General features: G+C 37.9%; 1 protein-coding gene across 1 annotated transcript in view; it reads right to left on the bottom strand.

Annotated features, from left to right (window-relative positions):
* LOC119886123 (immunoglobulin-like and fibronectin type III domain-containing protein 1) overlaps positions 1-15,468 on the bottom strand; it is a 30,041-nt gene that overhangs the window by 3,945 nt on the left and 10,628 nt on the right. The window contains 16 exon segments of the mRNA XM_038696656.1: positions 32-211; positions 885-1,181; positions 1,304-1,597; positions 1,755-1,896; positions 2,050-2,174; positions 5,666-5,770; positions 6,161-6,877; positions 7,045-7,317; positions 7,576-7,744; positions 7,836-7,949; positions 8,124-8,307; positions 8,468-8,501; positions 9,411-9,455; positions 11,077-11,176; positions 11,583-11,725; positions 12,290-12,409. Coding sequence (XP_038552584.1) covers positions 32-211; positions 885-1,181; positions 1,304-1,597; positions 1,755-1,896; positions 2,050-2,174; positions 5,666-5,770; positions 6,161-6,877; positions 7,045-7,317; positions 7,576-7,744; positions 7,836-7,949; positions 8,124-8,307; positions 8,468-8,501; positions 9,411-9,455; positions 11,077-11,176; positions 11,583-11,725; positions 12,290-12,409 — 3,042 coding nt within the window.

Here is a 15,468-nt window from a genome sequence, read left to right as displayed (position 1 = left end):
AAGTAAAATAATATATGAATAATAGAGTAACCTTTGATCATTTCATCAGGTGGGTTGACTGGGCCCCACAGGTTGCTGCCCTTTTTGCGTTTCTCAAGGTTGTATCCCAGAATATTGGTTCCTCCAGTATTAGCTGGAGGAGACCAAGAGAGGTTGATGCAGTCCTTGAAGGCACTGACAACCTTTGGTGCTGATGGAGGTCCAGGGTATGCTGTATATGCAAAAGATTGGGATCTGTAAATAATTTCTTAGTCTAAAAGGAAGATTATTTTGTGTATTGTGGGAGAATTGATCATAATTGTTGTTGTTGGTTATTGTAAAGAATGAAGGTCTGGTCACATCAGAAATTGGCACGGCAAAATTCATCTACGCAATTTAATAAAATAGTTGATGGTACAGGCATCAATATTATTGGTAACAATATTATTTTTTCTGTACTGCAGAGTTTACTTCCCCCAGGGATTTCGTTCTGAAGATTGCACATCATTTCATTCGGTGAACCCTTATTAGGGGACACAACTGTTTGACAGTCCTGCCTCTTTTATGGAACTGTATATAGGCAGACAGAGGAGGTTAAATCAAACTGGATAGTGCAACTCATTTGAAAAGCTAAAATAGCCCTCTCCATTTTGAACTCACCACTTCATTGTTCCTTTTAAAGGTCAACACTGTCATGATGATTTGCTATTGATCAAACGGGCATGTTTGTGTGTTCACCAAATTTTATCTGGATGTGAGCTGTGTGTCGATTTTCTACCAATTGCAGCGATTCCATTTTAATTCATTTTGCTGTGAAATTTCACAGTTTTAAAGGCTGGTGTGACTGGCCTTTACTAATATGTGGTATTTCTAGGATAACAGTTTCATAATATTTCAGAGTTTACCTTTTGTACCAGCTTGAATATCCTCTGTTTCCATCAGCTCACTGAGGCCCATTTCAGTCTCCACTCTGATGCGATAACAGTACCTCCTGCCATGGTCTACATCACTGTCCCTATATTTAGGCTCTGGACCAATAGGCCCTACCTTCTTCCAGGTGTTGCGGCCAACTTGTTGTCGTTCAAGGATATAGTTTGCTATCTTGCAGCCACCGCTGTCTTTTGGGGGCCTCCACTTGAAATCAATTACAGAGGAGGAGGCTTCAATAATCTCCAGAGGTCCCATTGGAGGAGTGGGTTTATCTGTCAAAAACAAATGTAGCATATAAAACATGCGTAACAAATTGGGTTAGACAGGTAATTTGTAGGCTACTTCCTGTATAAGTACACACAAAATACTGTAAAAGAAATGTGTGTATACATACCCATTACAACAAGCTGGCTGAAGGCCTCAATAGTGCCAAACTCATTTTTGAGTTTTAGCTTGACCTCACCACTGTCTTTGCGTTGCAGCTTGGTTAGAAGCAGACTGGTGTAACCATCTGAGTGCTCTAACTTGATATTTCCTTCATCTGAAAGCTCTTCACCCTCAAGGTACCACTGGATTTTGATAGGTTCCCGTCCAATATAAGGTAATTTGAAGGAAGCTTTGTGTCCTTTTTTCACGATTACAGGAGTTTTAAATACTTGTAGTTCCTCAGTATCAAATCTGGGCGGATCTATAATGATTGGTAACACAAAACAGATATTTTAACCAGTGTCATGCTATCTGGTTATGTACTTTAGATACATTTTCATCATGACCATGACTTAAAGGCATTTTCTGATGAATGATACCCTTTATGCAAGTAATTTCTGCAAGGAAAATGTTTTTACCTTCAACAACAATCAAGGCCTCTGTCTTCCGTCCATCTGCTTCAAATTTATATTTTCCAGCAAATTCCTCTGTGACTTTGTGAATTTTCAGCTTGTGGAAACTTCCTTCTTGAGAAACGGTTATGCCCTCAGATGACTGAATCTGGAAAAAGCAAGATTATTGCTGTTACACAAGAAATATAAATAGTCTCATCTCAAGCTCTAATAAATATATGATAATTCCTATTTGGCTATATTATTGCTCTAACATCAAAGCCTATATGCTACATAATGACCAGTTAGACCCTGGGCTTACCTCCTCTCCATCTTTGTACCATATTCCCTTACAGTCTTCATTGCTCAGTTTACACTCCAGCTCTGCTGCTTCTCCAATAATGGCTTTGCAGTCAGAAAGCCCAGCATGAAAGTGAACTCCTGGGTCTGAGGATTTATCAACCAATAAGTTAGTCAATCTGCACAGCCCACAGCTGCCATCTGCATACAAGTTGTTGTTTCAAGTTTTTGTAATTGTGGATATACAATATATGATATTCATACATCCATGTGTGGATGTGTATACACTTACCTCACTTTCAGTCGAACATAACAAATGTTCTTTCTGCATTTCTGTTGGTATCTTGTATTTTATGACATTTGATAAAATACAAGTTAAAATGCAGATTTAATGTCAGAAAATATATTTGAAGAAACTATATAATCTTTGTTTATAAGGGATGTAAGAAGAGAGCATTTTGCATTTATTTGAAACTTGATGAAGATGTCTTCTTGGTTAATCTGTGTCTTGATCGTCTTGTTTGGGAGTGGCCTTCTTCAACTTGAAAGTTTGCAGAGTTGAAGTCTTGGCACGGATTATAAGAATGATCATTTGCCTTTTTATTTAGTTACTCTTGAAAGAAAGACACACTTGTGTGTGTATATATGTAACAACATGTCCCATTCAAGACTTGACAGTTCCTTGAACAGTGGAAGAAGTGAGCTTTTTGTTTGATCTGAATTGAGCCTTCAATTTCAAGAAATTGATTTAGATCAACATCATCCTCCAAAGTCGGCTTGGGTTGTCTTCGATCTTCAAATTATATACAGCAAGAGTTTGTCTACACAGAAGTGTTGAAGTTGTTTAAACAAGAAGATGATCGGTTCTGTAGTTGTTTGTATAAATTATTAAACTCAATGCACCGACTCATCCTGAATTAATATTTTAAAAGGCAAGCATGATTGTTAACATAGAGCACAGGGGCACATTGCTCGCTCTCTCGCTCTCTCGCTCGCTCGCTCACTCACTCACTCACTCACTCACTCACTCACACTCTCACACACACGCACACACTCTCACACACACACTCACACACACACACACACACACACATACATACACACACAGTCTGCCAACACAATACATGATAGATGCAGGACATATGAATATTGAACAATAAATTGCCTGCTGATATCCAACCTGTAGGTCACAAAAATAGAATTGTATAACCAATGCTGTTCTACTGTCGGCAAAACATACATCTTAAGTATGTTTTGATTCATTTCATGGCAACTGAAGAAATAATTATATTGTAATAGACAAAAACAATTAGTGCATCAAATCTTGAAAGCACTCTCAGGGTTAAATCCACTCTTGTTGATCTCTCTGATAATTCTAAAAGGCCATTTAACCAATTAGAGATCAAATGTAGTATATGTTAACCCTCAAATCACTGGAAAAGTCATCTGCTCATGAAATGGCTTTGTTCAGTGACTGTGCTTCCCATGCAGCAGTTAATGCAGCACCAGTAATCTTACCACTAACTGTATCCACGATCAGTGGGCCTTGCTGTGCACAGCCTGAATGCTTGCCAGCTGCTGCTGGCTCACCGCCGTCTGCAGCCTCACCACTTTCAGCAGATTCATCACTGCCTGCTGTTGGCCCAGTGCCATTTTCACCACTGGCACCACTCGCTTCTGAGTATTTTTCTTTCAGTTTTAGAGGATATCATCGTAATTACCATCAATCCAATGTTTCTCATTTGCTGTTGGGTATGCCTTACAAATAACATTAATGAAAACAGTAACAATAACAATTAAAATGTCAACATGGAATATGAAAACAAGATCAGCAGCAACAACAGAAAAAACAAACATTAACTTCAATGTAGAAGAAGAGGGTGGTGGAAAAGGTGATATCCAACTTGTGATTTAAGATTAAGGCTCCATATAGGTGTTATTGTGAAGTGACTTGACCTTGATTAAGGACCTTGTGGATTGTTTTTCTTTTGGCAGAAAGTCTCACTTAATTAGACATTGTAAAGTATTTTATCACAAAGAGTAATACCAGTGACAAAAGTGCTGATACTTTAGTGCTGACAGTTTTAGTAGTATTCAGCAAAATGGATGGGAGCCCATTAATGATTCGTTGTGAAACAACTGTTTGCTATTTTGAGTAACAGAAATTAAACATAAAACTATGTTATGAACAGACACCCTTTATGTTCTTAACACATATTGATAAATCACCTTTTCCATTTTTCTACCCTCTGAAATAACAAACACACATCAGTAAACCTTGTTGTAAGTAAACAAGGTATTTATAGAAGAGCAGAAAGACAAACATGTCTACAAACATGAAAGCACAAACATTATGCACAAAACACAACTATAAGTAAAAATAAGTGAAGGATTAGACAAAGAGAATCCAGAATTTAGCATAGCATGTACGTGCTACACTACTTTCTGTTTCTCAGAAGAGGCACAAAAACAAACATAACGATATACAGACTTATAAAATTATGTCTTATTATTCAGTGTTGGCTATTAATTTACCAGATACAAGTTAATTCTTAAAGTTAGGGTTTTCATTTATTATTCGACTGAAGCCTGTGAGAGGAATTAAACTTCCCTGGACACAAACTGTGCTGTTCTTTTTACATGTAGTCTCAACCTATGCTAGTGATGTGCGATACCACTTGATTCCTATACGATCCAATACCAAGTAATACCCAGGCTGGTATTGCCGATACCAATACTTTTTATATCTATTTTATTTCTAGTTTAATGTGACCTCCCCCCTCCCGTTTCTGTATTTATGAGGGAAATAAAGAGTAGGCTGTAGGCTTACCAATTCCAATACATCAAACTACTGTCATATTCTTCTATAATAATATCCTGCTCAGAACTGCCGCTTCATAACATCATATTATTTTGACTTAATCTCAGATGTTTAGCAAAGTTTGCGGTGTTGCCAAAGTATTTCACTTTGCACACACATCACACACAGCGTCATTACATTATTACCTTCACAGCTTCACTTTTACAATCAGCCATAGTCAGTATTGAATTGCAGGAAATGTAAAGGGCTGCAGTGGCTCACTTCAAAGAAGCTCCGTCACAGAGCGGAAGCATGACTTTGACACGCGGAAGGACAAGTAGTTCCTTTCAACCGAGTGTAATTAGACCATCCTGGTGACAGTAAGTTACTTATGATAAAACGCACACTCACTCCAAATGACTGTTTAGATATCGATCCTTTTATATGAGTATCGATCCTAGAGCAGGAAACATTGGGATCAGAAATACTGATATTTTTAGTATCTATCCGCACATCACTAATGCTATGACCATACACATCCTAGATAAAGCATTTTTTGTCACTGAGGCTTGACAAAACCTTTCTGAAATATTTTTCGAGAGTCACCCCTTGTCTGATGGAAAATTTCTCCAATTGTCTTGGCTAATAGGCAAAGCTGAGCAGTAAAGAGCTTTGTGTCAGTGTCTGCGCTTTAATTCGGTCAGTTATATACATCTGTTGTTAATGCAGCTGCATCTGAGTTAGAAGTGTTTAATTTTTCCTACAGTCAAAGTCATTTTCATTCCCAAATGACTTTACTAGTCAGTAAAATTGTCTACAGCATTCAACCTTCTCTTACCAACAACAGCTTCTTCGACCGTCACATTTTTCTTTTTTGGACGTTTTCCTTTTGTCCCAGATTTTTCGCCTTGTTGATTTGTGGATTCCTCATCATTATTATCTCCTATTAGTGATCATAAATAGCAACTTTATACAGAATGTTACGCATATATAAATGTAATAATTTACTATCATTATATTAATGTTGACCTAATGATCAAAATGTTTTAAAAATTATTTATAAAAGTATTGTTCTTCTATTGATTGATGGATAGACTTTCATAACAAACCTGAAATGTCATTGAAAAGACAAACAAAAGTAACATAATAAACATCAAAATAACTGTAAAATGTAGACAAACGAAATCAAGAACATATTAATATCAAAACAGAAAAAACATCAACAACAACAAAATACAAATACCTTCTAATGCTACTGCTATTAATAATAAATAATATTAATTCCTAAATGAAGAGATGTTTTTTTTTTTTGCACAATGAATTAGTTTCTTACCTATTACTGTATCTGGAACAAGTGGACCATCTCTCACACGTTTCTTGCGTTTCCCTCCTCCTTCACCTCCTTCTCCACCCTCTCCTCCTTCTCCATATCCTTCTCCCTTAAATTCTTCATCAGAATCTTCAAATGAATCGAAATCATCTTCTCCCTCAAAATCTTCTCCCAAACCTCCACCGCCCCCAGCTCCACTTCCGTCTTCTATTCCACCTTCACCACCTGCACCAGCACCAGCTCCGATGCCTTTACCAGCACCTGCACCTTTGCCACCATCAGTTCCTTCCCCCCCTGCACCACCAGCGCCTCCAGCACCTCCAGCAACTCCAGTGTCTCCAGCACCCTCCGCAGCAGAGCCTGCAACACCTGCGGCACCAGCTTCTTTTTTCTTAGCTTTCCTTGCAGCTCCTTCCTTGCCAGCTGCTGCTCTCTTTGCTCTTGCAGCAGCCTTCGCTTCAGCCTTCGCTTCAGCCTTCGCCTTAGCCTTAGCTTCAGCCGCTGCCTTTTTAGCTGCTTCAGCCTCTACTTGGGCAGCTGCCTCTGCAGCTTCTTTCTCTGCTTGTGCCTTCTTGGCAATTTCCATTTTTTCTTCCATTTCTTTCTGATATCTTTCCTGCTGTTCCTTAGCTATTTTTAACAGATCTCCTTCATTACCGCCTCCAGCCAAAGTAGTTTTACGAGCTGCCTTCTTGCCCTTGTTGGCAGGATCTTTGTTAGCTGTAAAAGATTATATGTAAAATGTATTTAGAATTTTTAAGTCACTTTTAAATTTGGAATTTAACAATGATTTGGTGTCAGAAGAAAGTTTCTGCAAGATGTTTCATACTTGGAATTTGTACTGCATGATGAAAAAAAGAATGGTAGAAAGAGAATAATTTTCTCACCTTCAACTACAAGCCAGGCATTGCAGGATTTGATTCCTGCCACAGCGGCATAGATACCGGCGTCCAAAGGCATACAGTCCCGCACAATCAACTTGTGGATAAGCTTATCTTCAGAAACAGTGATTTCATGTTTCTCGCTATTTGACAGTGGAGCGGATTTGCCATACCATTTGATCTCATTCATTGGTGCAGTCAGGACACATTGAAAGAGGGCGTCCTCTCTTTCTTCTGCCTTAACCTCTTGTATTTTGACAGCAAAGTCAACTTCAGGTACTACAGAAAGACACCAAAGATTTTAAGGAAGCAGAGAGAGACTATTTAATTCAGTCAATTCCATCGATTTTCTAAACTACTTAACACTATACAGGGTCACTGGTGATTGGCCTGTCTCATCCTGTGCATGTAATCACAGTTATACTTAACTATAATTTCAAAATCTTTACTGTGTGCAACAGTATATCCGTAATCCTTGGAAAGTTATTGCGTTTACTTTAACCTAATCTAATCCTAATCAATTGATTGAGGAAATACCTTTAAAATCTGTGGAGAAAACATTGACACCCTCGACATCCACAGAGTAGAGTCCTGCATCTTCTGAACCTAGTTTTTTAATTGTGAATATGTATTTTTTGCCAACTTGCTTCAAGCTATGCTTAATATCGTCAGCTGCTTCTTTGGTGAATGGAACCATGACGCCATCCTGCAGAATTTAGGGACATGTTACCATTTTGATAACAGATACAGAATAAAATGCAGCAAGATGATACTTGAGTAAGTAGTTAGTGCCTCACCTTGTACAGGAAGATTTTGCTGCTAGGATCCTTCAGGTCCATGTCCAACTCAATTGTTGCACAGTCATCATCATTGACCTCAATAGGTTTCAGTTTACTGATGTGTGTAACAAACTGAAGTGAAGAGATAAAAAAAAAAACCCATAACATTAGAAAAAATATTTAGTGAGTCTAGTTATATAGTATAAGATGTACACCATGAACTAACAAATAGACCACTAAAACAAAAAGAAGTGAAATAAAGTGATGGTTAAGCTTGAATTAAAGAAGACTCAAAAGGCCACATACCTCTGCAATCTCTTCTTCTCTCTCTTTCTTCATTTCATTGAGTTTCTTCAGCATGCCGCGGAAATCTGTGATATTGTATTCAGCACAGATACGCTCGTAGTCTTTCTTGTCTGCACTAAGGAGGATTTCCCAGACCTTCTCGTCTGGCTCCATTGGCTTTTCCTCACGAGTTCCATCAGGATTACTGTAGAGTGAGAATTTTCATTGAGCTCCTACATACCAATGTGTTTTCACTTAAACAGTTGCTCTCATACTGTCATAGAAAAATCACTGTAGGAATCACCATCATAAAACATTTTATTTTTGACAAACAAACAGCTGCGTGTTTACAATATTTCACTCACCGTTTTTTAAGTTTCTTTCTGAGGTCTACTGGATCTGGGGAATCATAACGAAAAGCATCAGTCCATCACTGAGTGTATATGTAATGTTTTGTCTATTACAATAGTATTCACAAAGAGAATAGCTGTATTAACAGTATACATGTATTTTGATTAAAGCTCCATAAGAATAGTTTTTCTTTAATTAAAGTAAATCTGTGTTTTCAGCTTAATGGCTGTTAGAGGTTCAGTCCTATCTAATTGGCACCCCACAGTATACACATTATCTGAATGATCAAACATTACGTTAAGCTTTCTCCTTAACAATACTCAGGCCAGATAAACCTGAGATAGCTGACCTGAGCTCTCTAATCTCTGAAGTCCCTGTTGATATTCTTGGGCAAAAGGAAACTAACAAAAATGAAGGCAATCGATCACAAACCATCCAGGTTGGTGAACATGATCACTTTGTGTTGGGTTTATATAGCTCAACATGATTCTGGTTGTATTTTTCAATTTCTAAGAGCGCCATTAATGTGTCAAGTGTCAGCACACAGTGTCACTGTGCTGATGTGACAGATGCACCACGACAGGCAGATTTTTCCAAATAATTCCAATTAATGAATAAAATGTCATGTTGTTATCAAAATATATGGGCTTGTGTTGTAGCATAGAGAAACTGAGCTGCTGCATAATTCCAAAAATTGATAGCTTAGATGAAAACCATTAACCTTTATTCATCTTTGTACACAGCTGGTTGCCCAATTCCCTAAACGTGTCTTGTAAAAATGTGATAAATGTGTTTTTAATTGCAGTGCTAGTTTGTATGTTATTGAGTGTCTGACAGGGGCAAGGACAGTGTATAAGCTCTCTTTAAGTGATAACTTTGTCTTTAAAATAGTGAGCCTTGGTGTAACAGACAAAATATATATATATATTAAAATATAATAGAAATTTAAAACCTCACCTTCTCCTTGTGTCTTTTGAAGTTCTTTACTCTTAGAGAATCCAACTGTAAAGAAACAATTACCTTCATTTTCAGTACCCGTTAGTCACAATTCAATACAAATATGCCAACTTATATAAGTATTGAGGATATACAGTCTCTCATACAAGTGTACACTCCTCACATTTTTGTAAGTATTTCATTATATCTTTTTGATTATATACTACAGAAATGCCACTTTGCTACAATGTAATGTAGTAAGTGTACAGCTTGTATAACAGTGTAAATTCGCTGTCCCCTCAAAATAACACATCACACAGCCATTAATGCCTAAACCACTGGCAACAAAAGTGAGTACACTCCTAAGTGAAAATGTCCAAATTGGGCCCAAAATGTCAATATTTTGTGTGGCCATCATTATTTTCCAGCAGTGCCTTAACCCTCTTGGGCATGGAGTTCACCAGAGCTTTACCAGAACAATTTGCCACTGGAGTCCTCTTCCACTCCTCCATGATGGCATCACAGAGCTGGTGGATGTTAAAGATCTTTCGCGTCTCCACCTCCTCTTTGAGGATGCCCCACAGATGCTTAATAGGGTTTAGTTCTGGAGACATGCTTGGCCAGTCCATCACATTTACCCTCAGCTTTTTTAGGAAGGCAGTGGTTGTCTTGGAGGTGTTTGGGGTCGTTATCATGTTTGAATACTGCCCTGTGGCCCAGTCTCCTCTACTTCAGTATGTCACAGTACATGTTGGCATTCATGGTTCCCTCAATGAATTGTAGGTTCCCCACTGCCAGCGGTACTCATGTAGCCCGAGACCATGACACTCCCACCACCATGCTTGACTGTAGGCAAGACACACTTGTCTTTGGACCCCTCCCCTGGTTGCTGCCACACACGCTTGACACCATCTGAACCAGATAAGTTTATCTTCGTCTCATCAAACCACAGGACATGGTTCCAGTAATCAGCGCGTATGGTCTGAGCACTGATAGGCTGACCCCTCACCCCTTCAACTTGCAGCAATGCTGGCAGCACTCAAATATATATTTCCCAAAGACAACCTCTGGATATGACGTTGAGCATATGCACTCAACTTCTTTGGTAGACTATGGCGAGGCCTGTTCTGGGTAGAACATGTCCTGTTGAACCGCTGTATGGTCGGGACCAGGCCACCTTGCTGCAGCTCAGTTTCAGGGTCTTGGCAATCTTCTTTTAGCCTAGGCCATGTGACTAGGAACTTCCAGTGACTAGTATGGGGGAGTGTGAAAGCTATAACACGAAATTTAACACACCTGCTCCCCATTCACACCTGAGTCCTTGTAACACTAACACTAGTCACATGACACCGGGGAGGGAAAATGGCTTATTGGGCCCAATCTGGACATTTTCACTTACGATTGTACTCACTTTTGTTGCCAGCGGTTTAGACATAAATGGCTATGTGAGGTCTTATTTTGAGGGGACAGCAAATTTACACTGTTACACAAGTTGTACACTCACTACTTTACATTGAAGTGTCATTTCTTCAGTGTTACATGATAAGATATAATCAAATATTTACAAATATGTGAGGGGTGTACTCACTTTTGTGAGATACTGTATAAGTTATATACTGTATATAACTGTAGCTATTATCTTATACACTTGAGGGACATAGCAAGTCAATGAATACTCTGATCCTACCCTCAATAACATTCAAGACAACAGTGCAAACAGCCCTTCCATATTCATTTGTTGCAAAACACTTGTAGGTGTCAGCATCCTCTGGAGCGACCTTAGGAAACTATTGAAATGCAAACACACAGTTAATGACATTTTTATTATTCATGAAAGCAGTTTGAGTCTTAAGGCATAGACACATTACGAAAAGTAATTCCCGCAAAAAGTGTGCATTTTCTGTTTCGCAGGTCAAAAATCACATTTGTTCAACTTTGAACTAGACCACTAGAGACACAAGGTAATATTCTAGCGTGTCTTATCACTATATTTAGTAGATCACAGTATCAGACTACAAATTGTAGCATCGCTCTTACACATCGTTTAAGGTCTGTGATCGCTCTGATCAATGTTTATTTATTACCTGCATCAGAAACATGCCATCAATTTCTTTTCCAGAAACGTAATGTGACCATGCCTTTAGGGTGTGTAATTATTATCATTTATACTTCAACTTCTACATGTAAACTTACCTCAATGGTATGTTCGTTAGATGCCTCATCGTACTTCTGCTGGCACACGTCAGGGTGAAAATGTAATTCTCCGTTTGCTCTGCTCCATGTTACAGTAGGTGTTGGGGTGCCCACCACTATGGCTTTAAAGACTGCAAGTTTACCTGGAATAGGGATAACATTAAGGTTTCCTTAAGATGGCTATGGTGCAGACACATGGACCATTTTCATACTGTATTGACATGCAAATAATTGAACAAATATTTTTGTGAGGATTGTTCCGTTTGGTACATAAGAGTAATAAGCTGTTTAACATCATGTATGTTATCCACTGTGTGTTACTTTGTTTTACACGTAACGGCACATGATTCAGCTCTAGTCAAGGAGTGTCATTTCGTCATAAACTGATTAGTGTTTAGGAAGTTTTTCGCCCTAATAAACTATGTAACATTTCTAAGGCTTTACCACACATTACATTCCTCTTTGCCTCTGTCACACGTCAAAGGCTGAAGATTCTGTTAATTCTTCCTAAATAACTTCTCAAAATACTGTATGTGATAGGGATGGCTGCTCTTCCGTCTACATGTTGCTTATTGCCATTTGTGATTTAGGGTTAAGGTATTTTGTACTGTCTGGCACACGTTCAATTATTGTGATAGGAGATCAAAAACTAAAATTATTTATTTAAGATTTACTTGGGTCCATCACTGCGAGACATAAATACTTACCCTCTTGAATAGTCAGTGCAATGGGTTTGCGGGTGAAATCTGGGGTTGTCATTCCCTCAGGAAGTTCCTCCATAAACTGCGTTATCATGACACCAGGCACTTTCGACTTCTTCTTAATGCCTGGCCAAAATAAAAAAAATAAACATTTAGACAAGCTTAGCGTATAAAGGAAACAAGTTAAAGATACAGTATGTACAACATATTCATCCTAGCATGAAAATGTTAATGACTTATTTTGAGGAGCCACCTCTGTAAATCAGTGAACTGAATGGTATTCAGATTTAGTTCGATAATGAATACAAATCTAAAACCCAGACAAATTAACCAGTCAACATTTGTCAGCGTAAACCTCACTCATAGTCAAATTAAAACAATCCTATTTAAATTATTTTTGAATATTATATATACATATATCTAGCTTTTTTTGTGTGTAAACTGAGTGACATGTAAATGGAGGTAACACAAGCAAGTGGAAAAGTTCTGAACCAAATTAGCATCCTTCTCTCTTTGCCACCTTAAATCTGACCCTGGCCAAAGGTTTGCTGTACTTTTAGTATTTAGAGTATTTTGCAAAAAGAATGCAAGTAAGTTAATTCACATCCCGATCTTCTCTGTATCTCTTGTGTGTTGGCTTAGCTCTGACACTACACCCTCACAATAGATTTAACATTGAACACTGCCACTGTATTAAGAATGTTCATAATGAGCAGCACACACTGTAAGACCCGCAGTTGGGTCAGAAACCTTTGTAGAGGGAATGTGAGTGTCTAATGCATAATCAACACAGTTTTCCAATGTGTAAAACACATTTTTTAAGCAACTTTGTGTAAGAAAACGTACAGTAATAATGTGCTTTGGATTCTCCTACCTCATGGACCTCTTGAAATTAGTAGTGAGTGTTTAAGCCTGATATAAACATGCACCCCTAAGTGACTTTATTTAAGTATACAGGCGTAACAAGCCAATAGTCTGTGTTTTCATAAATTCAGTATTTTTGCCATAAACATCAATGTTTATGTCCAGTTGAAAACTTGAGTGGTTAATATTAATGAGAATATGGGACAATTCACCATCCATCCATCCATCCATCCATCATCAACCGCTTATCCTGCGTACAGGGTCGCGGGGGGCTGGAGCCTATCCTAGCTGACATCGGGCGAAAGGCGGGGTACACCCTGGACAGGTCGCCAGTCCATCGCAGGGCGGGACAATTCACATTTAACTTTAAATTTGGTTTGGTTTACGTGAAGATAATTGATACAACAGTTCTCTCGGGCTAAAGTGTGCTGCTTGTCATACATTGAGCTGTTTATTTTAAGATCAAGTATTAAATGAATTTCAGTCAGAGTCAAAAAGAAAACAATGACTCAAAGATAAAATGTTTATGTCGGTTAGATTACTGATTCATTATGTGTCCACATACCACTAGTATATGTTCTACTCTACATTAAAAAGTATATTTCTGAAGTTGTGTACATTCTGTGCACATTTGATATGTTGTAATTTTTAAGTTTAATGAAGCTTTGTCTTAAATGTTAGTGTTAATGTTGGTATTGCAGGTGTTTGACTTGGATGAGGCTAAATAAAAACATTACATGAAACTTCTGCTCTTTTTATAAGACTTGAGCAGCGTCTCAAGGCCAAATACTGTATCTCTAGAGCTGACTGGCAGGGTGTTGAACAGAATATAACAGAAATGTAGTTTGGGTTTTTTTTGGTGACGTTTAGTTATTTAGACATTTTCATTTTTCATTTAAACTTCACATTCATGTCCACCAGGATATAATGGAAACAAAACAATTTGCTTGGAATTACCATAACTATATTTAAAATGTCTATTTGGTATGCATTCATGTCATGAAGGTTGACATCTGTAATTAATTAAAACCCCTGTGTTCATGTTTAAACAACACAGTGCATATTATTCCTTTTTATAGCACAGTTCAGTCTAAATTGTGAGCACTCAAACAGGGACAATTGGCCAGATATTTTCTGTGTGGGGAACAAACCCTGCAATTTCTAGAGGTCAGCTGGATAATATTGATACAAGTCCATCTTAGCTCACTTGTTGAGCTTTTTAAAACTCTTTTAAAAGTTGTTAGAATGAGGCATTGATACTGTGAGTGATAGAGTATCAACATGGACTAACCCACAGTAATCTCGAGAACAGCATCACTGAATCACAGGCCTTCAGCTGGTCCAGGGATCCCTGGTCTTTCATTATTTTCACTTGGCGTGAAAGACCTGTAATAGGCAGAATATAAACTATGGTATATAGTTTTAGAGAAAATAGCAGGGTAACCCAGCATTTTGCAGTCTAAAGCACAGTGGAGGTGAATTGCTTGCAGCAGGTGCTACAGAACAATATGTAATGTATGTGGCAGTGCTGCTGTTAACAGGCAGATGGTCCACGCTGTTGAATCGTGAGGATGATGGGTACATCATTAAAAGCAATATGTTTGCATGGAAATATGTATCAGAATATTAATGTACAACAGCATTTAAAGCTGCATGTTTAAGCCAGGCATTGATTTCATGGGTCAGTCAGCAAAATGGATTTGACCAAGAATAATTGGCATAAATTTGGTACAGAAAGATTTATAAGGGTACTGTCATTCCTGAGCAGATTTAACATGGCTTATGTGTTTGATAAATGCTGTGTAAAATATTTGTATTTTTATATAATTTGTATTAGAACCGCATTTGCCAACATTACCAGCCCCGCTGACATCTTATTTTTCAAGAGATCTTGACAGCTGTCAAATGGATAAGCATGTACATGGGCTGCAATCACTAGAGCTGAAGTTTTTTTTTATCCAGTCTTTATCTGAAGTGCCTGTGGCTGAACGTCTCTAACACTGTTGAGCAGGAGGACTGCTTGTTCTGTTTAAGAATTCTCTACCAAGCAAAATGGTTGTGGAAGACTGTTTGATGTCCCTGCTGTGCTTTAGCATTAAATCATTTATTTATTTATTTTTGCATCATTTTAAATGTACTCCTTTTGTTGTAGATGGGCTTTAAGAGGATGCTTTATAACCAGAATAGTCATTCCTTAAAAAGCAATAGTGGAAATTCCTCATATCTGAGTATTGAAAATGTTTTCAAGTGTTCATTCATTCATTCAATATTTCTATTGCATTATTTGCACTTTAGTGAAAGTTATATTGTGCACTACATTT

Source organism: Micropterus salmoides, unplaced genomic scaffold (genome assembly GCF_014851395.1).
Source record: "Micropterus salmoides isolate LMB-PRFRI ecotype aquatic unplaced genomic scaffold, ASM1485139v1 Ms_hic_scaffold_4, whole genome shotgun sequence".
NCBI classification, from domain to species: Eukaryota; Metazoa; Chordata; class Actinopteri; order Centrarchiformes; family Centrarchidae; genus Micropterus; species Micropterus salmoides.
The sequence above is the reverse complement of the archived record's forward strand: the minus strand, read 5'-3'. Positions and strand labels throughout refer to the sequence as shown.